Source organism: Mastacembelus armatus, chromosome 14, assembly GCF_900324485.2.
Source record: "Mastacembelus armatus chromosome 14, fMasArm1.2, whole genome shotgun sequence".
NCBI classification, from domain to species: Eukaryota; Metazoa; Chordata; class Actinopteri; order Synbranchiformes; family Mastacembelidae; genus Mastacembelus; species Mastacembelus armatus.
The window spans coordinates 688,549-714,453 of NC_046646.1; the positions used below are offsets into that span (position 1 = coordinate 688,549).

At 42.2% G+C, this 25,905-nt stretch overlaps 1 protein-coding gene across 7 annotated transcripts in view; it reads right to left on the minus strand.

Annotated features, from left to right (window-relative positions):
* Positions 1-25,905, minus strand: part of amot (angiomotin) — a 122,210-nt gene that overhangs the window by 17,655 nt on the left and 78,650 nt on the right. For all 7 annotated transcript variants that reach the window (XM_026327813.1, XM_026327808.1, XM_026327810.1 and 4 more), the window contains 4 exons: positions 13,365-13,457; positions 13,011-13,156; positions 3,773-3,922; positions 3,417-3,613 (listed from right to left, as the gene is read on the minus strand). In XM_026327813.1, coding sequence (XP_026183598.1) covers positions 3,417-3,613; positions 3,773-3,922; positions 13,011-13,156; positions 13,365-13,457 — 586 coding nt within the window. The remainder of the gene's footprint in view (positions 1-3,416; positions 3,614-3,772; positions 3,923-13,010; positions 13,157-13,364; positions 13,458-25,905) is intronic.

Here is a 25,905-nt window from a genome sequence, read left to right on the forward strand (position 1 = left end):
AAGGGGCAGAATAATCCCTGGGGAGCGAGTCAGGTACTGAGGTAGTCCACCCTCAGTCCAAAGAAAGAAGAAGCCGTCCGAAAAGGGAGGGGGTGAGAAAGAGCGCCAGGGGCGTGCCAAGCCTCCAGCCGACGAATCAGAGCGCAGAGGGAGGCAGCTTCAAGGGATTGTTAGTTGTGTTTTTGTGTGGTAGTTCTAGCCGTTGATTTATTTAGTTTATTGTGTATGTTTAGCCATTATTAGATAGTTTAGTTAACAATTGGGGAGTTAAAGCGAAGATGTTTGGATTTGGGAAGGTATTGGGGGTCCTTACGACCCTGACTGTAATGATTGTTGTTTTGTGTTTGGTCTGTATTTGTAGGCATACTGGTCACACTCTGTGACTAGTATTGCAGTATAGTGTAATCTTATGTTTAGACACGTGACAGGGTCACCGCTCTTCACTATGTCTTTACTATGAGGGAAGGTAAAAGGGAATAACAACCAATATATGGTAATGGTCCGAATTCCTTTTGTGGAAAAGTACTGTATGTAGGGCGGTGGTCACTAGCAATATCTATCCTATAGTTTCTCCTATAGCTCAGATCTCTCCGTGTGTCCCATGAGGGTTGATCTCCAGAGCGCTCTGTATAGTTTTAAATAAAACCTATAATCAGCTGAACCACTCCAGACGTCTTTGTGTACTTCATCAAACGGACCAGGGTAAGTTATATGCATATTCAACAATACTTGTCCTGATTCTTTAGTTGCCAATTTATCCTGATTACTACAACAACAATGGTATTTCTCTTAACGATTTGATCGTGTTGCTCTGAGATGAGGTAATTGTTAGCCAAGTTGACCGTGAATCCCGCTAGCTTGCTACTCCTGCAAATTGTAACACTAGGTTACGTATGACAAAAGCAGGTTAGTGCAAGCCCTCCTGGAATCCATACAGAATACATTGCAGCGTCTAAAGTTTAAAAAAAAAAAAAAATTAATATGACAGTCTATGAGAACTATCTGGGCGATTTTCACTGATTTCAGTCTGGTTGCAGCACTCTACGGAACAAACCTTGACGCTGATTGGACCATATTTTTTAAAATCCTCTCTTTAACCCTTTGGTGGTGCGTTGCCCAATCACCCTTAGGAACAAACTGCCCATGGTTTTAGACTGAGTCTCTGTGTCCCGGTCCCCACTCTGGATTGTCAGGGTTTAGGTTGGCTAATAAACTCGGCCAAATTTCTAGAGATGGGAGCTGCACCATTCAAAGTGGGATGGATGACATGTCTCGCTAACCAGACCGGGTGTTCCCCAGAAAGTGGCCCAATTGTCTGTGAAGCCCACATCGTTTGCTGGACACCACCTAGACAGCCAGCGACGGAACGACGACATGCGGCAAACATGTCATCGCTGGTCAGATTGGGGAGGGGTCCAGAGAAAACTACGGAGTCCGACATTAATTTGGCAAAGTTACACACCGACTCAACATTAATTTTAGTGACCTCCGATTGGCGTAATCGGGTGTCATTGCTGCCAACGTGAATAACAGTTGTTCCATATTTACGATTAGCCTTAGCCAGCAGCTTCAGATTTGACTCAATGTCGCCCGCTCTGGCCCCAGGGAACATTTGACTATGGTCGCTGGTGTCTCTAGCTTCGCGTTTCTGACTATGTAACTGCCAATTATCAGAGTCGGGTTTTTAAGCGGGTGGGTCGCTGAGCGGGGAAAATCTATTAGAAACGTGAACAGGCAGGTGATGAGCCGTGAGCTTCTGCTTAGGAGTATGTTTCCGTCGGACTGTCACCCAGGCCAATTCTCTGGGCTGCTCCGGAGCTGCCCTTGGACAGCTAACAGACCCTTAGCTCAGCTAATGGGGCTAAGCTAGCTGGCTTTTGTTAAAAGGTCCAAATCAGTGATCCTCACCTCCAAAGCTAGCAGAACCTTGCACTTATTACAGGTATCATTATCTCTGTGTTATAGAGTCTCTATAATACTACCAAAATAAGCAGTACAATGTGGAATGGTAGTCAATAATACTGACTGCATGTGTTTTCCCTTTTTCTGTCTGTTACTCAAGTTATATAAAGCAATACTTTTTCTATATGAAAACACTGGACATAATCTGTGAGATACCCATTTGTCCATCCAGGAACTACACCTCTTATCCTATAGAATGTCATGGGGGAGCTGATACTGGGACATGCAATCCCAATCCACAAGATCTCTCTGTATCTTTACCAACATGCACAGTTCTACAGGTAGAAATACAGTATTTTAGGAAAGTCACACTAGGCACTTTCAGACCAAACAGTACTAGTACTGTAAATCAGTTCTTGGAACTGGAGTGGAGGAGTGGACTTGAGAAAGAAAGACCTTTTTTCTGTTTGCATTCATATCGCAGGTAGCAGTGTAATCTGGCTAGCGTCACTTCTGGATAACATCTAGCAACAACACCACTGAAAATTTTCATGTTTCACTTTGATCTGTCCAAATTTTCTCTGTCACGTAGGCATGGACTTCAGCATTGGTCCATTTGTTTGTTTTCTCTGTCATGTCAACAGCTGTTTACACTACTAAACCTTCATCAGACCTTGGATTTCATTCCCGTCTCTGTCTTGTGCTCATCTGTTGACTTGGTGGTGACCCATAGTGGTGACCAATGTTGCACTTACTTAGTCTTTGAATGAATATATTATAACATAATATAATATCCATCCAATATCTATACCCACTAATTCCTAACCAGGGTCACAGGGATCTGCTGGAGCCTATCCCAGCTCTCTTTGGGTGAAAGGCAGGGGTACACCCTGGACAGGTCACCAGTCCATCACAGGGCCACATAGAGAAAAACCTCACACCCTCACACTCACTCCTATGGGCAACATGGTATACATGTTTTTGGGCTGTGGGAGGAAACTGGAGTACCTGGAGAAAACCCACGCAAGCACAGGGAGAACATGCAAACTCCACACAGAAAGGCCCCTGATGGGTTTCAAACCAGGAACCTTCTTTGCTGTGAGGCAACTATGCTAACCACTACTGTGCTTCCCATAACACAATATATTATAATATAAGCCATGAAAAAACAATGCAAAATCAAAAATATTCCAATGTTGAATATTAATTTTATATGGTATATTGTTTAAATAAATCAATTTAAGTATCCTATTTAAACTCCAGATTCATTCAGATGAATCTGCTACAATTCTTAAAATTCTAAACTGAAACAAGTGTGTTTTCCCTAGGTGAAGAAAGGCAGTCTGCTCAGTGCTACTATGACAGGACTAAATAGGATTTCTATTCATACCTAAGACAAAATACAGAATACTGGTAAATTTTCTTAAAAAAACTTGTATGTATCCTTGTATATGACTGTTTCTTGTATGAGGCCCAAAGTCTCAGAAAATGAAATAACTTTAATGCACATTTACCTCTGAGTGGCAACGGAGGCAGCAGTGTCCAGAGCAAACTGCCTCATTACACTCTCCTCCAAGTACTTCTGCTCCCACTTGGTCATGTCAGCCTCTAGAGCTAGGATCCGCTCTTCCTTCTCCCTCAGGTGTTCCATAAGTGCTGTGGCATTGTATTCAGACGGGACTGCACCACTGCTTTGAGATCCTCCGTGACGCTAAGAGAATGAAAAACACATGAAGCGGAAAACTACTAGAGGAGCCCCTGGCACTTGTTCAAAAGTATTGGCAATATATTTCACTTCAGTAGGCCTGATGGCCTCTTCATTTACTAAGAGTCTGTGTTACTGTTGATCAGCACCAGCCTGACGTGTTACCTGCTGCATGCGTAGGGACTCTAGCTCTCTCTCCAGTCTAGTACGGAGTCTGTGCTCGAGTTGTTCTCTCTTTTCACAGGCTGCCTGGAGCTGAGCCAGAGCCTGTTGCATCCTTTCCACCTTCTCCACATAAACCTGCTTCTTCTTCAACTGCAGGCACCAAGAAAGAGAAGTATTTATATGTTGCTGTGATAATTCACCTAAATACAAGACCAAACAGCCAAATCTACATATCAACACACCTGGGTCTACTCAATGCCCTATTACAGAATTTAAACTGATAGGAAAAGTACATTAATTAACACCAGAGTATAGGTATAAGATTCAATTCAATTCAATTCAATTCAATTCAATTCAATTTTATTTGTATAGCGCCAAATCACAATACAAATCATCTCAAGGCACTTTACAAAAACTAAAACTAAAAACCCAACAATTCCCTTATGAGCAAGCACTTGGCGACAGTGGAGAGGAAAAAACTCCCTTTAAAAGAAGAAAAAACCTCCAGCAGAACCGGGCTCAGTTTGGGCAGCCATCTGCCTCGACCCGTTGGGGTGAGTGGATAGAGCAGAGAGAAAAGAACAGCAACAATAAACAACAAATAGACACTGCAGGTTGATGGGACCAGTAACTGCACATCAGCGATATACAGCTCCAGGACCAGGGACACCTGCAGAAGGTACAGAGAGAATAGAGAGAGCACAAACTAGGGGAGAGAGAGAACACAAGGTTAGTAAGATTCAATGGTGGAATATACATGAGGTGGGAGGAGAGAAGAGAGGGGAGGGGAAGGGAAAGGGGGGGGTTAGGGTAGGGGAGCTCAGTGCACCGATGGTCCTCGGGCAGTCTAGGCCTATAGCAGCATAACTAAGGGATGGTTCAGGGTTGCCTGAAGCCAGCCCTAACTATATGCTTTGTCAAAGAGGAAGGTTTTAAGTCTATCCTTAAAAATATAGAGAGTGTCTGCCTCCTGAACCCAGGCTGGGAGCTGGTTCCATAGGAGAGGAGCTTGATAACTAAAGGCTCTGCCTCCCATTCTGCTTTTGGAAACTCTGGGAACCACAAGTAGACCTGCACTCTGAGAGCGAAGTGGTCGATTGGGATAATATGGTACTATGAGGTCTTTAAGGTATGAAGGAGCTTGATTATGAAGGGATTTGTATGTGAGAAGAAGGATTTTAAATTCTATTCTATATTTTACAGGGAGCCAATGAAGAGAAACCAATATAGGAGAAATATGATCTCTCCTGCAAGTTCCTGTCAGGACTCTGGCTGTGGCATTCTGGATTAATTGGAGGCTTTTTATGGAGATATTGGGACATCCAGACAGTAATGAGTTACCGTAATCTAGCCTTGAGGTAACAAATGCATGGACTAGTTTTTCTGCATCATTTTGAGACAGGATGTTCCTAATTTTGGAAATGTTGCGCAGGTGAAAGAATGCAGTTCTAGAGATTTGTTTTATGTGTGAGTTAAAGGACATGTCCTGGTCAAAAATAACTCCAAGGTTTTTTACAGTAGTGCTAGAGGCCAGGGTTATGCCATCTAGAGTAGCTATTATTTGAGAAAAGTTATTTCTGAGATTTTTTGGCCCAAATATAATGACTTCTGTTTTCTCCGAGTTTAAAAGTAAAAAGTTACTGGTTATCCAGGCCTTTATGTCAGTTAGACAGGCTTGAAGTCTGGTTAACTGGTTTGTGTTAACAGGTTTAATAGATAGATATAACTGAGTGTCATCTGCATAGCAGTGGTAATTAATAGAGTGCTTCCTAATGACATATCCTAAAGGAAGCATGTACAGGGTGAACAGAATCGGTCCTAGAACGGAGCCTTGTGGAACTCCATAACTAACTTTTGTTCGTGTGGAAGGTTCATCATGGACATGAACAAACTGGAATCTGTCCGATAAATAGGATTGGAACCACTTTAACGCTGTTCCTCTGATACCAATCACATGCTCCAGTCTCTGTAATAAGATATTGTGGTCAATGGTGTCGAATGCTGCACTAAGGTCTAGGAGGACAAGTATTGAAACAAGTCCATTATCTGAGGCTAAGAGAAGATCGTTGGTAACTTTCAACAGTGCTGTTTCTGTACTATGATGTGCTCTAAATCCTGATTGAAAATCTTCAAATAGTTCATTCCTGTGTAAGTGGTCTGATAGCTGCTTAGCAACAGCTTTTTCTAGGATTTTAGAAATAAATGGCAGGTTGGATATTGGTCTATAATTAGCCAAGACTCCTGGATCAAGACTAGGCTTTTTGAGTAAAGGTTTGATTACTGCAGTCTTAAAGGCCTGTGGTACGTAGCCTGATACTAGAGATAAATTTACCAAGTCTAATAAAGATGAGTTCATTAATGGCAGGGTGTCTTTAAGCAGTCTAGTCGGGATGGGGTCTAAGAGACACGTTGATGATTTCGATGAAGCAACTACTGATGTAAATTCAGAGAGATCTATGGGAGAGAAGCAGTCTAAACATAACTGAGGTCCTACAGATGATTCAAGAGCTACTGTAGTAGAAGATTCATTTATTGCAGGTATAGGAAGCATCTGCTGAATTTTATCTCTAATAGTTGTGATTTTATTTGTAAAGAAACTCAAATTCATCACTGCTGAGAGCTAAGGGAACACTGGGCTCAACAGAGCTGTGACTTTTTGTCAGCCTGGCTACAGTGCTGAAAAGAAAAGAAAGATATGTACAGGGGTTGGACAATGAAACAAATGCCTGGTTTTAAACCAATAATTCAGTAGTATGATGTAGGGCCTCCTTTTGAAGCCAATACAGCATCAATTCATCTTGGGAATGACAGATACAAGTCCTGCACAGTGGCCAGAGGGATTTTGAGCCATTCTTCTTGCAGAATAGTGGCCAGATCACTATGTGATGCTGATGGAGGAAAACGTTTCCTGACTCGCTCCTCCAAAACACCCCAAAGTGGCTCAATAATATTTAGATCTGGTCACTGTGCAGGCCATAGGAGATGTTCAACTTCACTTTCATGTTCATCAAACCACTCTGTCACCAGTCTTGCTGTGTGTATTGGTGCATTATCCTGATACACGGCACCGCCTTCAGGATACAATGTTTGAACCATTGAGTGCACATGGTCCTCCAGAATGGTTCGGTAGTCCTATAGCAGCCCGGCCATGGATATTGACCCTATGGAGCTCCCGAAGAACAGTTTTTGGAGGAAACAGGAGAGTTGAGGTGCACATTTAATTCTGCAGTGAGTTGGGCAGCTGTGGTTTTATGTTTTTTGGATACAATTCGGGTTAGCACCCGGACATCCCTTTCAGACAGCTTCCTCTTGCGTCCAGTTACTCCTGTTGGATGTGGTTCATCCTTCTTGGTATGCTGACATTACCCTGGATACCGTGGCTCTTGATACATCAGAGACTTGCTGTCTTGGTCACAGATGTGCCAGCGAGACGCACACCAACAATTTGTCCTCTTTTGAACTCTGATATGTGACCCATAATGATGTGTGCATTGCAATATTTTAAGCAAAACTGTGCTATTACTCTGCTAATTAAACCTTCACCCTCTGGAATGTGCAATCAATGAAGATTGGCCACCAGGCTGGTCAAAGTTAGCCATGAAACCTCCAACACTAAATTGGCCAATGTTTCAGTTTCATTGTCCAACCCCTGTATGTGTGAGTGCCTTCATGGACAAAAAAAAGCAGAAGGCTAGTCAAAATCATAAATTCTTCCCTGGTGTCTGTGAGGTCATTGGGTAATAGAGGTGATGGATGGGAAAAACAGGACAGGAAGAAGAAGAAAACAGTGTTCCAGAAAAAAAATGTGGATTTCAGTGTCACATACTTGCAGGTGAATTTCAAGGTTCGCAGATTTATTTTAACATCAACATAGGCAGCGTGACACTTGCATGGAAATGTGATTCCACTAACACTAAACCATGAAGCAATATCCAACAAATTAACAGAAGGAACAACTGCAACCAGTCCATGAATAAGCGTTAATTAAAAGAAGGTGAAGGTGAGTGCTGAAGTGGAGAATACTGGAGACATGGAATGGCAGACTACTACAGAACTTAAACATGAAAGAACAAGCATTCCAAGAAAATGGGATGCTACAGGGAATAACATTGATCTGACACTGGATACCTAAGGAAAGTAAGCTTATGTATTGCTGTTCCCCTCCATCTCATACAGTATACATCCATCAACTTTCTTGACATTTTTCATGAATCCGCATTCATATATATATATATATATATATATATATATATATATATATATATATATATATATATATATATATATATAAATAAATATAAATATATATATATCGCCCGGGTCAACAAGGTCCGTGTCAGGTGCTAGGGGACCAGGGCAACCTGATGGGAAATGGGTTAATGGAACACGACACTCATGGACGAGGGCTGACAATAGACAACTGTTGGAATGCTACTACATGAGAAACCCCAGCGATAGGGGTTACATGAAGAGGATGTGGGACCTATGGAAACATCGAAACCCACCATCTATAATAGGGCCAAAACAGCTAGTAGCTCAGTGTTCCAACATCCACAAACGGCAACTGCTATCACAACTGGAGATCGAAGAGATGCAACACAAATGCTATGGCAAGGGGGAGCCCACACGCAAGGTCAGGGGGGAAACAATACCATCCCCACCCGAGATTGGGTACCAAGCCCCAATAACAAGCCCTCACATGCTCAACACAAGAGCAGCTGACCTGAGAGAAGATCGTGAGTAAGATGGACACCTGGAACCTCCGTAGCCGGTTACCAAGACTAAGTGATGTACCCTCAAAGTCTACTAGAAGATGTGAATGCAGCATTACGAACAATCCCTACTGTTACCATCACTGAGACCAACAAGCTGATATACACCACGGCAACAGTGATCCTTGAGATCCTTGGCCACAAAATACACACCAGCACCAAGGAACAGTATCCTGCATGGAGAAGGAGGTTAGAGGCAAAACTAAGGGCAACACAGAGAGAAGTTAGCCAACTATCAGAATTGCAGAGAAGTGGGATGAAGTTAGGTAAGAAGTACAGCAAGCTGTCCATACCAGAGGCCCTGGAGACTGTCAAACAACTACTCTCAGCCCTGGCCACACACCTGTAGAGGTACACCAGAGAAATAGAAGCAAGGAGAATTAACAGGATGTTCTCCACCGAACCGTCCAAAGTGTACTCAGTGGTAAGGTAGTAACATGAGAACAAACCCACCAAGGCCGGAGACTGAACAATACTGGAAAAACATATGGGAGAGGGAAGGCAAGGCAAGTTTATTTATATAGCACAATTCATACACAGAGTAATTCAGAGTGCTTTACAGAAATAAAAGACAGGTTAAAAATACATAAGCATCACATAACACCAATGCCCAGTGGCTGGCAGACCTGAGACCAGACCACAGCAACCTCCCTGAACCAGTAACCATCACAACAGCAGATATTCGAGAAAGGGTCTCAAACATGAACTGGACAGCACCGGGGCCTGACATGATCAACACCTACTGGCTAAAGAAGCTAACTGCCCTCCATGAGTGCCTGGCAGCTCAAATAAACCAGCTGCTAATGGATGGGACTCACCCAGAGTGGCTAACTGAAGGCAGGACAGTCCTGATCCTGAAGGACCCCCAAAAGGGAGCAGTCCCATCCAACTACCGTCCGATAACCTGCCTCTGCACAACATGGAAGTTCCTGTCGGGCATGAGTAGGCTAAGATGAGTAGGCACATGGCTCAATACATGAGCGGGGCCCAGAAAGGAATGGGTAAGGACACCAGGGGAGCAAAACATCAACTACTGGTGGATAAAGCGGTCACTCAAGACTGTAAGACCAGGCAGACCAACCTGTGCACCGCCTGGATTGACTACAAGAAAGCCTACGACTCAATGCCTCACACATGGATCCTAGAATGCCTGGAGCTGTACAACATCAATAGGACCCTAAGAACCTTCATAAGGAACTCAATGGTACTGTGGAAAACAACCCTAGTAGCCAACCTCAAGCCGATTGCACAGGTCTCCATCAAGTGCAGCATCTACCAAGGAGATGCTCTGTCCCCGCTGCTGTTCTGCATAGGCCTGAATAGGTCATAGGATACCCCGCTGGCATAATAAGCTGGCCAAAAGAGGACACAGAAGCCACTGATGTCAAGACAAGAAAGCTCTTCACAATGCAATGCAAATCCAGCATCCTGAGACTGTACATTAAGAGGAAGGAAGGAGGCCGAGGACTGGTGAGCGTCAGAGCCACCATCCAAGATGAAACAGCAAAGATCCATGAGTACACCAGGAAGATGGCCCCAAGCGATGGAATACTTAGTGCATATCTCAGGCAACAGAAGCCCGATGCAGAGGAAGAGGAGCAAGAACCATCATGGCAGGACAAAACCCCTGCACGGTATGTACCACTGACAGATACAAGAAGTGGCTGATATCGAAAAGTCCTACCAGTGGCTGGAAAAAGCCGGACTGAAAGACAGCACAGAGGCACTAATTGTAGCAGCACAAGAACAGGCCCTGAGCACAAGATCGATAGAGGCTGGGGTCTACCACACCAGGCAGGACCCCAGGTGTAGGCTGTGCAAAGATGCCCCTGAGACAATCCAACACATACAGTGGGTATGGAAAGTATTCAGACCGCTTTAAATTTTTCACTCTTTGTGTCATTGCAGCCATTTGCCAAAATCAAAAAACTTCATTTTATTTCTCATTAATGTACACTCAGCACCACCTCTTGACAGAAAAAAAAAAAGAAATGTAGAATTTTTTGCAAATTTATTAAAAACAAAAAACTGAAATATCACATGGTCATAAGTACAGAGACATCCTTGAAGAAAACCTCTTCCAGACTGCTCAGGACACCAGACTGGACTTTTTTGATTTTGGCAAACGGCTGCAATGACACAAAGAGTGAAAAATTTAACGGGGTCTGAATACTTTCTGTACACACTGTCACAGCAGGTTGTAAGATGCTAGTAGGCAGGACATACATGGAACGCCATAACCAAGTGGCAGGCATAGTGTACAGGAACATCTGTGCGGAGTATGGGCTGGAGGTCTCAAGGTCAAAATGGGGCACACCTCCAAAAAAGGTGGTGTAGAATGACCGAGCTAAGATCCTGTGGGACTTTCAGATACAGACCGAGAAACTGGTGATGGCTAACCAACTGAGGGCTGAAAGAAGAACTTGAAAAGATGTGGAAGGTAAAAGCAACAGTGGTCCCGGTGGTAATCGGCACCCTCGGGGCTATGACCCCCAAACTTGGAGAGTGGCTCCAACAGATCCCAGGAACAACATCAGAGCTCTCAGTCCAGAGCGCAGTGCCACGATCACCTAAGATACTGAAGAACCCTCAAACTCCCAAGTCTCTGGTAGAAGACCCAAGATTGAGGAAGACACACACACCACCCATAGGGGTGAGAAGGGAGGTTTTTTTTTTTTTTTTTTTTTAAATAGATAAATTTGCAATTGCAACATGTTGTAGGTTACGACGACTCATGTTAGAAATCACTGTTACCGATGTTAAGTTATAATGTTCAGTGGGTTCGGCTTTGAATTTGGAACCAAGTATAAAAAAAAACAAAAAAAAAACAGCTTTTTAAAGAACAATGCAAAAGATTTGCATTTCTCAGTACAGAAGATCAGTACAGAATGATACCCACAGTACCACAGATTTACGTAAATTTCTAACAGATCAAATCAGGTTCAAACTAAAAAATTCATTATGACACTAGTTTAAGAAATATACACTATAAAAAAAAAAACAAAGAAACTAATAAGCATGGGAATTTACTTCCAATGACAACTGAGCCACCACAATCAAGACAAACCATTAAAGAACAATTAGTTGGCCAGAGTGGGGAAGTGAACCCTACACTTTCTGATCATAAGACTGAAGAGTTTACCACAGTCACAGCAATCAAAAAGCACAGTGATTCACAAAAAAGTGTAATTGCCAAGCTGCCATTTCACAATTTTGGTAGATGTCACTGTCATACTCTAATATTAAACAAAATATATCAAACTTTTGCAATGTGGTTTTGTGGCAGAGCACACACACACACACACACACACACACACACTAAAACAGTCACTGTTCAGACACGTCATTCTGTTCTTTAATTGTAACTAGTCATTTCCGTCCATAGCCACTACTGACTGACATGACAGGTAGAGGATTTGTCAGCTCTTGGAAATCGAAGGGATTCGATCAGCTCTTATTTTTTTTAAAGACTATTTTTTATTGCAAGCTACAAACAGATTAACACAGTTGATTACATAAAATGCTTTGGCTGTCTTAATTGAATACATCTGCTAGTGGTGTGTGAGAAACCCCTTGTATAAATTTACTGGGGGCTTTTATTAAGAAGGACAGTGCATTCAGTCCTGGTTAATGCACTCTCTATGGGGTTCTGTAACGGTGAGTCATTTAGTGGCATTCAAGCATGAAGTTAATATATCGCAGCTTGTAGGAAACAGGGTATATTTGCTGTTAAGGCCACCAGTTAGACCACTACACAAATAACGTTGTCAGTGGTTAATACAGTTCCAACCATGAACCACATTATCCACAGTTCAAGCCTGGCCATCAACACCTACATCAGAAACTTTTAGTAGATGACACAAGTAGTCCAAGCTGACTTATAGTTTTGTTGTGTCTGCATATGTATCTCCATCACAAACATAGCACTGGAGTGTAGTCAGGTTTTTAATATTTTTAGCTATAGTGTAGTTATGGCTGCTAGGTATACAGTATAAGTTTTGCACCTAGAGCACTACTCTTTAATACCCAACTATAGGTTAACTTTTACTGTCTTTGTGATGATTCACTTCTGACAACTTCCTGCACACTAATTATAGTATACTGCAGTAGTAGTACAATCGTCTATCTCTGAAATATAAAAAGCTGTGCTTTCATTACAGCAAGAAGGAATCTCTTTTCTTCATTCCTAAACTCTAGACATTATCACCAAGATATGACTGGCCTCGGATGCCAGTGCAGCTGTTCCTGTTAAGATTCTAGCTAACTCATGGCACTTCTTCTGAAGTGTTTCCTCTTTAATTAAGAAAACCTTACGATGGCAGTTGTTTTTGCTTGGTTGTCCCACCTCAGCTCAGAATTTCTTTACCTATATTAGGATTTTCTGGCTCTGCCAAACATGGTAACAAGCAGTAAACAAAAATCTAGATACCAGGAACACATCCAAGAGTGGCAGCTGATGTTGTTACCTCCTCCTCCAGTTTGACCACTTTGGCCTGGGCATTGTTCAGTGCCTGGTCCCTGATCTCAATGTGTCTCCTCTGGTCTTCAGTGGTGGAGCGCAGTGCACTGAGCTCGATCTCCAGCTTCTCCTTCTCACGCAGTGTCTCTTTGTCTGAATACAAGCACATGATTCTATGAAGTAACACAATGCCTTTCATCTATTTTAAAGGGTTCTGCACCCCATAAATCAGTGTTGTTATATTTTAACTATAATATGTGGATTAAAATGTGACACAGAAACATATTTGATGAGGTAGTCTTTAAAAACATTTAATAGGGTGAGCATAATAGAGCATATAGGTTGAGTGAGTGGTACTCACTCTGTGCAAGCAGCTGGGAGATGGTTTTCCGGTTGTCCTCTGAGCCATCACACTCTTTAGCAGCAAGCTGCTTATTGGCTGTCTCCATGCGTTCTTCAAACACGAAACAAGTATTAAAACTTAGAACAAGCACACACACACAAAAAAATATTCAGCGTTTGTGTTTATTTGTCAGGGTTTGGGAATGATTGTTTATTTTAGGACCAGTAATTGCACCCACTCTGGTACTCAAGGTTCAAAAAAGACTTTATGTAACTGAACAAAAACAGGAAACAGAATCACTTGGCTTGGCAGGGACAGATCACGGCAGGAAAACGCAAGGACAGAAAACATGAACGTGGGACAAAGACATGGACACAAGGGAACAAGGCATGAGGGTCTGGGTCACACACACCTGGGGAGACGCACCAGACCACACAGATACATGAACACGGGAGGGGAACAAGGCATGAACAAAAGGGAGCTAGACGAGAACACTTGGGAAACAATGAACGTGAACACAAAGGAGAAAACACAGTGACACAGGACAAGGCATGGGAACTTAAGAAATATACAAATGGAGGCAGATACCTTAGTTAAACTGGGTAGAAACAAAAGGCAATCCAAGACCAAAACTACAAACAAGAACGCAAGGGTATCAACCTGGCAACTAAAATGTGACTGAACAAAGGAATATAAAGCAGAGCTGCCAAACAAGACACAGGTGAGCACAATAACTAATTAGGTCAACGTAAAGAATAAAACAAATACCAGTTCCTGTCAGGAGCCTTCAAAATAAAAGAAACAGGAAGTCACAAAAATGCGGATCCTGACTTTATTTTGCTGCGATTCAATTTGTATACTTTTTACAAGCTACAACACACACACACACACACACTCAAACTTCTGTCATTCTTTGACGCTTTCTTGCCATCCCACTGCAACATTCTCTGTTTTACACTACATTGAAAGCATGTCTGGGAGCTGGTTGGTCAGCAAATCACAAAATTACAATCAGAGGAGCACAAGTTATTAATCAAATTGAGAAGTAAGATATGTTTTCAGGGTAACATTTTACCATAATCAAGTGAGCATTTCTTTCAAATATGAGATTTGGGTTTATGTGCAAGATTAGTGAAAAATGAGTTTCTTTGGACTTTTTAATTTTATTTTAACCTTTATTTAGCCAGGTAAAGACCCATTGAGATTGAGATCTCATTTACAATGGTGACCTGGCCTAGAGATCAACTACACACACATCATAGATTAATACAACATCAAGAATCAGAATCAGAATCAGAATCAGAATGAGCTTTATTGCCAAGTGAGTGTGCACACACACACACAAGGAATTTGTTTAGGTACGGGGGGGGGGGGGGGGGTACTCCAGTGCAAACAGACATATATACAAATGCTACAAAGGGTCAAACAGTAAACATAAATGCTACAGAAATGCTACAAAAAACTAAAAGAAAAATGCACAGATAACCTGAAAAACAGGATGGATGGATCAACAGCAGAATTCTAACAATTCATTAAAAATAAACAATAGTTTAAGAATTTTAAACAACTAGTTGTAGACAGGCAGGTATTATAAAGTGCAGAAGTTGTAAACAATCTGGTAGTACAGTTCAGACATTTTCACTTCAGTTTGGAAAGCATTCCAGGCAGAAGGGGCAGCAAAGCTGAAAGCTTGTTTCCCCAAATCAGTCCAGACACGAGGGACTTACAGTTGATGAATGTCACTAGAACATAAGGCATAATGGCTGTTGGTTCTTTGAAGAAGTGTGCAAAGATAAAGAAACAAACTGAGAAGCGCCTTGTAAATGAGCATAACTCAGCTTTGGAATACAGTTCACAGTGGTGAGTGAGCCGACAGCAACTAGTAACAAACCTCAATGCAGAATGGTAAACAGTGTTCAAAGATTGTAGACATTTGTTAGAGGCATTCAAATACAAGACATCACCATAATCAAGTAATAGTAAAAAAGTTGCTGATACAAGACGTTTATGAGCTCTGAGGGAGAAGCAGGATTTGTTTCTGTAACAGAACCCGTATTTCACCGAAATTGGCAATACTGTATGTGCATTGAGAGAACTGAATACTAATTCCATTTGTTTACCTTTCCCAGTTTTTACTGAAAGGATATTCTCTGGTAGCTCTGAAATATACAAAAATACCGTTAAATGCCTTTGTGTTATATTTTGTGGTAAAAGCTTTGTCTAGGACCCAAGTGCAGGCAACGGAGATGTTTTATTAAAACTCCAAACAAGGAGAAATGAAACTAGGACAGGAACAGGTATAGGTAACTCTGAATCTCCAGGACATGGTATAAAGCAAATAACGTGGGGAACTCAACTACTCAGTTAACACCGCAAACTCACAAACTCACTCAGGTTCAGAAACAACTCAGGTACAACACAAACAATACTCCACATGGAACAAAGGAAACAGGCCAGTATATACCCCCGGTGGCGGTTTGGTTTGAGGTGCCAATCTAAAGAAACTTCTTAATCAAAAGACTGTGGTCAACAGCATCAAATGTTGGTAAAGAGGGCAGCACAATATTTTTTACAATCCAGTGTCCAGACTGAAAATTGGTTGAAATGCTATTGGAATCTAAAAACATTCAGCTGCTCACTGACAAGCTTTTCAAAATTTTTTGCCAGGATACATAGTTTAGATATTGGCCTATAGTTGTTTACTTCTGAAGGTTCACCTCCTTTAACGGAAGTATAGAAGCCGCCTTCCACACTTTGGGAATTTTATTACAATTCAGACTCAAATTAAAAATGTAAGACAATGGCTCGGCTATAAAGTCTGCAGGTGACTTCAGAAATACTGGGTCCAATTTATCTGGACCAGCTGCTTTCCTGGTGTCTAGACTTTTCAGCGGTTAGTGAACCTCCGTAGTGGACACAGGAGTAAAGTTGTAGATACATAAGTTAGAGCAAAGCTTCAGAATTTGAAACAGGCCCAGTTAAATCAGGGTTTGTGGAATTAAATAAAAAAACTGCTGAAATAAAGTTTGTTAAAGTAATTCAGCATGGCTGCTTTATCTGTCAGAATTTTACCTTCTTTGACTAGAAAGTTTGGAAGGTCATTTGCTAGTACCAAGTCAGAAATGGATTTCACTAATTTCCAAAACTTCTTTGGATCATTCAGATTTTTTTGTCATTTCAGAGAGGTAAAACTTTGACTTAGCTCTTTTTAGGTGCATTTGTTTTACAGCTGCCAAAACCAAAGCCAGTCAACATCAGTTTTAGTTTTTCTTGCCCTGGACCAGGCAACATCCCTATCTTTAAGAAGATGGCCAATTTCTGGGGTAAATCAGGGATTGTTGTGCCCTTTTATCCTAAATGTATGCAAGGGTGCATGTTTATTGAGTAATCTTAAAAACTTGTCATAAAAGAATTGGCATGCTAGTTCAATCTTATCAGAAAGATAGACCCTACAACATTCAAAGTGAGACAAGTCATGAACAAATGCTTGCTCATTAAAGTGTTTGAGGTATGTTTTAACCAGAACACAAGGCTTCATTTTTGGGAGTTTGACATTCCTAACATTAGCAACAGCACAATGATCACTTAGGAGTTCTGAGGTGAGTAGCTGAACATCCGGGTAAGCGAATCACTTTTGTCTTGCAGGCGTGTCGTGTTGTGTGTGTTGTGTGGTTCGTCTGCAGACTGGCGGCAGACTAGCTGTGGTTTGGCACACCTGGGAACCGGCTAGACTTTGAACGGTTCACTGGCTGCTGCATTCCGGTGCTGGTCGGGTACCTTTCTGTTTTGACCGGTGTTTGTTGCTATTTCCTGACTTAGCGCTCGTTGGCCTACCGGTTAGCTTAGCTAGCTAGTTAGCTTGCTAACATGGCCTCTCCCTCTCTCTCTCTTTCTTGCTCGGTGTGCCACATGTTTAGTTATTCCTCTGCCTCCTTTAGCGATAATGATACCTGTATTAAGTGTAAGGTTCTGTTAGCCTTGGAGGCGAGGATCACTGATTTGGAAGCGCGGCTCCGCACCTTCGAACAAAAGCCAGCTAGCCTAGCCCCGTTAGCTGGTGTGGAGCCACCGAGCTCAGGGTCTGTTAGCGGTCCAAGGGCAGCGCCGGAGCAGCCCGGAGAATTAGCCTGGGTGACGGTCCGAAGGAAACATACTCCTAAGCAGAAGCCCACGGCTCATCACCTGCCTGTTCACGTTTCTAATAGATTTTCCCCGCTCAGCGACACACCCGCTGAGAAACCAACTCTGATAATTGGCGATTCCATAGTCAGGAACGTGAAAATAGAGACACCAGCGACCATAGTCAAATGTATTCCTGGGGCCAGAGCGGGCGACATCGAGTCAAATCTGAAGCTGCTGGCTAAGGCTAATCGGAAATATGGGAAAATTGTTATTCACGTCGGCAGCAATGACACCCGATTACGCCAATCGGAGGTCACTAAAATTAATGTTGAGTCGGTGTGTAACTTTGCTAAATTAATGTCGGACTCCGTAGTTTTCTCTGGACCCCTCCCCAATCTGACCAGCGATGACATGTTTAGCCGCATGTCGTCGTTCCGTCGCTGGCTGTCTAGGTGGTGTCCAGCAAACGATGTGGGCTTCATAGACAATTGGGCCACTTTCTGGGGAAAACCCGGTCTGATAGCGAGAGATGGCATCCATCCCACTTTGAATGGTGCAGCTCTCATCTCTAGGAATTTGGCCGAGTTTCTTAGCCGACCTAAAGCCTGACAATCCAGGGTGGGGACCGGGATGCAGAGACTCGGTCTAAAACGCTTCTCTGCAGTTTCCTTAGAGCCGCCGCCCCCTTCAAACCACATAGAGACTGTGTCTGCCCCTCGAACATATAAATCAAACAAATCAGAAGTTAACAGAAGAGGAGTTATTCATAAAAACTTAATAAAAATTAAGACCACTCCTCTTATTGAACAGAAAAACAGAACTGTCAAATGTGGATTATTAAATATTAGGTCCCTTTCTTCTAAATCTCTGTTAGTAAATGATTTGATAACTGATCACCAAATTGACCTACTTTATCTTACTGAAACCTGGTTACAGCAGGATGAATATGTCAGTCTGAATGAATCAACCCCCCTCAGTCATAAAAATTATCATGTTCCTCGAAGCACAGGTCGAGGTGGAGGAGTAGCTGCAATCTTCCAGTCAAACTTATTATTAAACTTTCATCCTCAGAACAGTTATAACTCATTTGAGAGCCTCACTCTTAGTCTCTCACATACAAACTGGAAAACACAAAAACCAGTTCTACTTGTCATTTTGTACCGTCCACCTGTTCCTTACTCAGAGTTTTTAACTGAATTCCCTGACTTCCTGTCTGATTTAGTGCTTAGATCAGATAAAGTCATTATAGTGGGAGATTTTAACATTCATGTAGATGTTGAAAATAACAGCCTCAGCATTGCATTTAATTCTATATTAGATTCAATTGGTTTCATTCAAAACGTTAATAAACCCACCCACTGTTTCAATCACACCCTTGATCTTGTTCTGACCTATGGCATCGAAATTGAACATCTAATAATTTTCCCCCCAAATCCTGTTTTGTCAGATCATTCTTTAATAACTTTCGAATTTAAAATGATGGATCATGCAGCGTCTGGAAGAAAATTCCACTACAGCAGATGTTTATCCGACAACGCTGTTAATAAATTTAAGAAAATGATTCCATCTTTATTTGCATCTATGCCAAGTATAAACATAATGGAGGGCAGCTGCCTTAATCCTACTCCCTACCAAATTGATCATGTTGTTGACAGCGCTGTAACCTCACTGCGTGAAACGCTTGATTCTGTAGCCCCTCTGAAAAAGAAGTTAGTGATTGAGAGAAGACTAGCCCCATGGTATAATTTACATGTTCGTACCTTAAAGCAGGCATCACGAAGGCTGGAAAGGAAGTGGCGTTCCACAAAGTTAGAGGAAATTTTTCTAGCCTGGAAAAACAGTCTACTAACATATAAAAAAGCTCTCCGTAAAGCCAGAACTGCATACTATTCATCACTAATAGAGGAAAATAAGAACAATCCCAGGTTTCTTTTCAGCACTGTAGCCAGGCTGACAAAAAGTCACAGCTCCGTTGAGCCCAGTGTTCCCTTAGCTCTCAGCAGTGATGAATTTATGAGTTTCTTTACAAATAAAATCACAACTATTAGAGATAAAATTCAGCAGATGCTTCCTATACCTGCAATAAATGAATCTTTTACTACAGTAGCTCTTGAATCATCTGTAGGACCTCAGTTATGTTTAGACTGCTTCTCTCCTATAGATCTCTCTGAATTTACATCAGTAGTTGCTTCATCGAAATCATCAACGTGTCTCTTGGACCCCATCCCGACTAGACTGCTTAAAGGCACCCTGCCATTAATGAACTCATCTTTATTGGACTTGGTAAATTTATCTCTAGTATCAGGCTACGTACCACAGGCCTTTAAGACTGCAGTAATCAAACCTTTACTCAAAAAGCCTAGTCTTGATCCAGGTGTCTTGGCTAATTATAGACCAATATCCAACCTGCCATTTATTTCTAAAATCTTAGAAAAAGCTGTTGCTAAGCAGCTATCAGACCACTTACACAGGAATGAACTATTTGAAGATTTCCAATCAGGATTTAGAGCACATCATAGTACAGAAACAGCACTGTTGAAAGTTACCAACGATCTTCTCTTAGCCTCAGATAATGGACTTGTTTCGATACTTGTCCTCCTAGACCTTAGTGCAGCATTCGACACCATTGACCACAACATCTTATTACAGAGACTGGAGCATGTGATTGGTATCAGAGGAACAGCGTTAAAGTGGTTCCAATCCTATTTATCGGACAGATTCCAGTTTGTTCATGTCCATGATGAACCTTCCACACGAACAAAAGTTAGTTATGGAGTTCCACAAGGTTCTGTGCTAGGACCGATTCTGTTCACCCTGTACATGCTTCCTTTAGGATATATCATTAGGAAGCACTCTATTAATTACCACTGCTATGCGGATGACACTCAGTTATATCAATCTATTAAACCTGTTAACACAAACCAGTTAACCAGACTTCAAGCCTGTCTAACTGACATAAAGGCTTGGATGACCAGTAACTTTTTACTTTTAAACTCGGAGAAAACAGAAGTCATTATATTTGGGCCTAAAAATCTCAGAAATAACTTTTCTAAAATTATAGCTACTCTAGATGGCATAGCCCTGGCCTCCAGCACTACTGTAAAAAACCTTGGAGTTATTTTTGACCAGGACATGTCCTTTAACTCACACATAAAACAGATTTCTAGAACTGCATTCTTTCACCTGCGCAACATTTCCAAAATTAGGAACATCCTGTCTCAAAATGATGCAGAAAAACTAGTCCATGCGTTTGTTTCCTCAAGGCTAGATTACTGTAACTCATTACTATCTGGATGTCCTAATATCTTAATAAAAAGCCTCCAATTAATCCAGAATGCCGCAGCCAGAGTCCTGACAGGAACTAGCAAGAGAGATCATATTTCTCCTATATTGGCTTCTCTTCATTGGCTCCCTGTAAAATATAGAATAGAATTTAAAATCCTTCTTCTCACATACAAATCCCTTCATAATCAAGCTCCTTCATACCTTAAAGACCTCATAGTACCATATTATCCCAATAGACCACTTCGCTCTCAGAGTGCAGGCCTACTTGTGGTTCCCAGAGTTCTCAAAAGCAGAATGGGAGGCAGAGCCTTTAGCTATCAAGCTCCTCTCCTGTGGAACCAGCTCTCAGCCTGGGTTCAGGAGGCAGACACTCTCTGTACTTTTAAGGCTAGACTTAAAACCTTCCTCTTTGACAAAGCATATAGTTAGGGCTGGCTTCAGGCAACCCTGAACCATCCCTTAGTTAGTTATGCTGCTATAGGCCTAGACTGCCCGAGGACCATTGGTGCACTGAGCTCCCCTACCCTACCCGCCCCCCCCCCATCCCCCTTCTCTCCGACCTCATGTATATTCCACCATTGAATGTTACTAACCTTGTGCTCTCTCTCTCCCCTAGTTTGTGCTCTCTCCCTCCCTCTCTCTCTCTCTCTCTCTCTCTGTACCTTCTGCAGGTGTCCCTGGTCCTGGAGCTGTTTATCGCTGATGTGCAGTTACTGGCCCCACCAACTTGCAGTGTCTATTTGTTGTTTATTGTTGCTGTTCTTTTCTCTCTGCTCTATCCACTCACCCCAACCGGTCGAGGCAGATGGCCGCCCAAACTGAGCTTGGTTCTGCTGGAGGTTTTTTTCTTCCGTTAAAGGGAGTTTTTTCCTCTCCACTGTCGCCAAGTGCTTGCTCATAAGGGAATTGTTGGGTTTTTAGTTTTAGTTTTTGTAAAGTGCCTTGAGATGATTTGTATTGTGATTTGGCGCTATACAAATAAAATTGAATTGAATTGAATTGAATAGGTCAATTACAAAAACACCTATGTCAGTGTATTTATATGGGGCATTCATCATAAATAAATCAAGCAGGGATGATCTAGTGGGAGATTTAATATTAGAGCGAGTAGGAATATCTATTAATTGGGTGAGATTTAAAGAGTCACAGACAGTTTTTACCGCAGGCTGTAGGAGGTCTGTAACAGCCCATAATTGTGAGGGACTGACCCTTTTCAAGATTCAGGGCAAGAAATTCAAATTGTGTCAATATGGACACAGAGGTAATAGGTTAACATGAGATTTTATGTAGATAGCTAACCTTCCATGTTTTCTAGGGAGATCGCAATGGAAGACATTATAACCTGTTATAAAAGTATGTGAGAACGTTTTATTCAGTCAAGTTCCAGGCAGCACAAGAATGTCCGTATTAGAAGAAGAAGAAGAAGTACTTTATTAATCCCCAAAGGGAAATTCAATTGTTACAGCAGTTATTCAAAGTTATTAAATTTTAGATTATTTAAATTATATTAATTAATAGTAATTCATAAAGTAATTCATAAAGTAATAAAGTAATTAACTTGTATGAAAGAAAAATAATAAAGTAATTATTTATTTTGGGGGGTTTGTGTGTGTGTGCGTGCATGCATGTGTATGTGGTGTGTTGTGTGTGCATGTGTGTTACTGTTTATATTGTGGAATTATAGAGTCTTATGGCTGTGGACACAAAAGACTTCCTGAATCTCTCAGTCTTGGCTTTAGGAGGAATTAGTCTGTGGCTGAATGAACTTAGTCTGTGGCTGAATGAAGTTCCTCATGAAGTGGGTGGGCAGAATTGTCCAATATGGAGTTGATTTTGTCCACCATCCTCCTCTCTGCCACAGCATCCACTGTCCAGTTCCAGTCCAACAACAGATTTTGCCTTCCTGATCAACTTATTTAGTCTGTTGGTCTCACCAGCCTTGATGCCACCTCCCCAGCACACAACTGCAAAGGACAGTGCACACGCTACTACAGACTGATAGAACATCTTCAGTAGCTTGCTGCACACACCAAAGGAACAGAGTCTCCTGAGGAAGAACAGTCTGCTCTGTCCTTTCTTGTAGAGTACATCTGTATTGTTTGACCAGTCCAGTTTGTTGTTAATGTGGACTGCAAGGTATATGTAGGATTCCACAATCTCTACTTCGTCTCCAAGGATGGAGACAGGTACTGGGGTCTTCCTGCTCCTCCTAAAGTCCACCACCAGTTCTCTGGTTTTCTTGATATTGAGCTTTAGACAGTTGTTGTACACCAATCAACAAAGCTTTTTATCTAGTGTCTGTATTCCTCATCGTTATCATAACTGATGCATCCAATGATTCAAGAGTCATCAGACAACTTCTGGAGGCTGAATAGTGTTGAAAGTACTTGAAAAGTCAAAAAACATGACTCTCACAGTGCTGCCCTGCCTCTCCAGATGGGAGTATGCTCTGTGCATTAAGAAGATGATGGCATCTTCCACTCCAATGTGTTCTTAATATGCAAATTGCAGGGGGTCCAGAAATTCAGACACTTGAGACTTCAGGTGTTGCAGGACCAGTCTCTCAAACACTTTCATGACATGTGATGTTAGCGCTACTGGTCTGAAGTCACTAAGGGTACTGGGATGGCCTCTTTTTGGTAATGGGACAATACAGGAAGTTTTCCATAACTTAGGCACCTTTTTGAGCCTCAGAGAGAGGTTGAAGAGTTTCTGAAAAACCTCTGCAAGCTGTCCAGCACACACCTTAAGTACTTTAGGACTAATCTCATCTGGTCCTTTTGCTTTGTTGGTCTTTAGTTTAGCTCGTTCCTTCCTCACCTGCTCTGTGGCAAAGGCTGGGCCTGTGTATTGTGTTGATGAGGAGTCAGATGGTGAGGGCAGGGGAGAAGTTATTGGAGGTGAGGTATATATTTCAATGTTGTATGGCTGCTGATAGAGGAGATGGTATCAGTGGGCAATGGTGAGCATTGGCAGACATGTTGGGTGGAGGGATGTGAAGAGACCCCAAGGCATCAGCTAAGGTGGCGTAGGGAGGAGGGATGGTGTGTGAGGACAATGGATCAGAGTAAGAAGCAGAGGTGGTGTCAAATCTATTAAAGAACAGGTTAAGTTCATTAGCAAACTTTGGTGGATGTAGTCTGTGATGCAGTGAGAGATGCCTTTGATGTCCTCATCGTGAGCATCCATGAAAAGGTCCTAGTTTGTAACCCTGAAGCACTCTTGCAGGACCTCCTCAGCATTCTTTGACCAAACTTTCACATACCTCTTGGTAGCAGACTGTTGTCTTACTATAATATTATTATAATATTAATATATATAATATTGGTACTATATATATTAAGTTGTGGTCTGATCCACCAAGTGGGGGGAGGGCTGAAGAGGTGTATGCCTCCTTCACATTGGCATAAAGGAGATCAAGAATTTTATTTTCTCATGTTGCACAGTCCACATACTGTTTGAAGTTGGTCGGAGTTCCCGAAATACTGACATGGTTAAAATCCCCATTACATAGTATAAGGGCACAGGGGTGTTTTGTTTGGAGACCAGCGACAACTGTGTGGATGATGTCACATGCACTCTGTGCTGCAGCTGATGGAGGAATGTAAACAGTCACAACAATGGCGTGTGAAAACTCACGGGGCAGGTAGTATGGCCTCAGTCCAACGACCAACAGCTCAATGTCTGGAGTACAGATACAGTATTTCACTGTTACATGTCCAGGGTTGCACCATTTGGAGTTAATAAAAACATCAAGACCACCTCCTCTTTTCTTGCCACTCTGTTTGCCTCTGTCCGCTCACAGTAGTGAGAACCCAGGCAGTTCAAGTGAGCTGTCTGGTATATTTTTATTCAGCCAGGTCTCGGTGAAGGAAACCATGCTACACTCTCTGTACTCTCGCTGGCTGCTAGCTAAAGCAGAAAGTTCATCCACTTTGTTGCAGAGTGACCTCACATTTCCCATAATAATTTTTGGGAGAAATGTTTTAAATCTCCTACGTTTTTCTCGATGCTTCACTCTTGCGCTGCAGCCCCTCCTACGCCTCCTCAGGTCTTGGGAGATTTCAGGTTTTATACCAAGAAGCAGACTTGTTCCCTTGAGAGCTAACAGTTGCTCTCTTGTATACATGCCGTTGCCACAGAAACATATATTTTCTGATGCAGTTTGCATAATATCCATATGTCTCTTCACAGGAATTAGAAGATCCCAACTCATCCACTTTCATCCGTTATCAGAGAGAAAGCATAGATCTTAACTTGACTTGGATTAACAGATGATAATTCAGTAAAAAAACTTGCAAAAAATAAAAAACAAACAGAGGAGCTGCTGTAACTGGCTGCCACCTAACAGGCGCCATTCTAGAATATAGTAGACTGAATCCAGATTTTTATTATTAATTCCAGCTTGGGCAGCGGACTACAGACATATGCAAGATACCAAGACCTGACCTGGCTCTTAATTCATCAGGGATACAAATGTTATGCAGTAGGGGGCCTGGGTTTGGCTGAGCATTGCCTGATAGCAAAAGTAAAAGTAAGACGAAGCATTTCCGCCTAACAACAGATTTTGGCACAGTTTCAACCTCTTATGAATGGGTAATATTATTGAGAGAAGATTCATTATGCATGAAGCAGTTTTTCAGCACATAAGTAGAATGATTTAAAACCGGCCCAACATAGGACAGCAACAACTTGATGGTCAAATCAGTGGCTGAACAGGTGCAGGACACTGCACAGGAAAGACACACAGGGGGATAGGGCACTAAAGCGGAGCAAAAATAGCATAATCGGTGCGAGTAGTTTCATTGTTACTGTTTCACAAGGATTTAGTGGATCAAAAAATGAGATATGTTAGGTGGAATGGAACCGTGAACAGAGGAGACCTGTGTGGAGCTGCAGCAGTTCCAGCAGCACAACAGTTCTGCAGGATCCAGCCCATTACAGCCCTGGAACCTGGTGGCTACCAGTTACCGGCCAACAGCTGATGCTCAGTCGACAGCCAACAGGCTATACAACACAGTCCAGTACGACAGCCCATCCCGTGACACGCAGAAGCTCACCACAGCAGGATGATCCAGTAGCCAACGACTCCAGCAGATCGGGGGCTCTACAGATAACAGCCCGCTGCAGCCATGGGACCCGGTGGCTAACA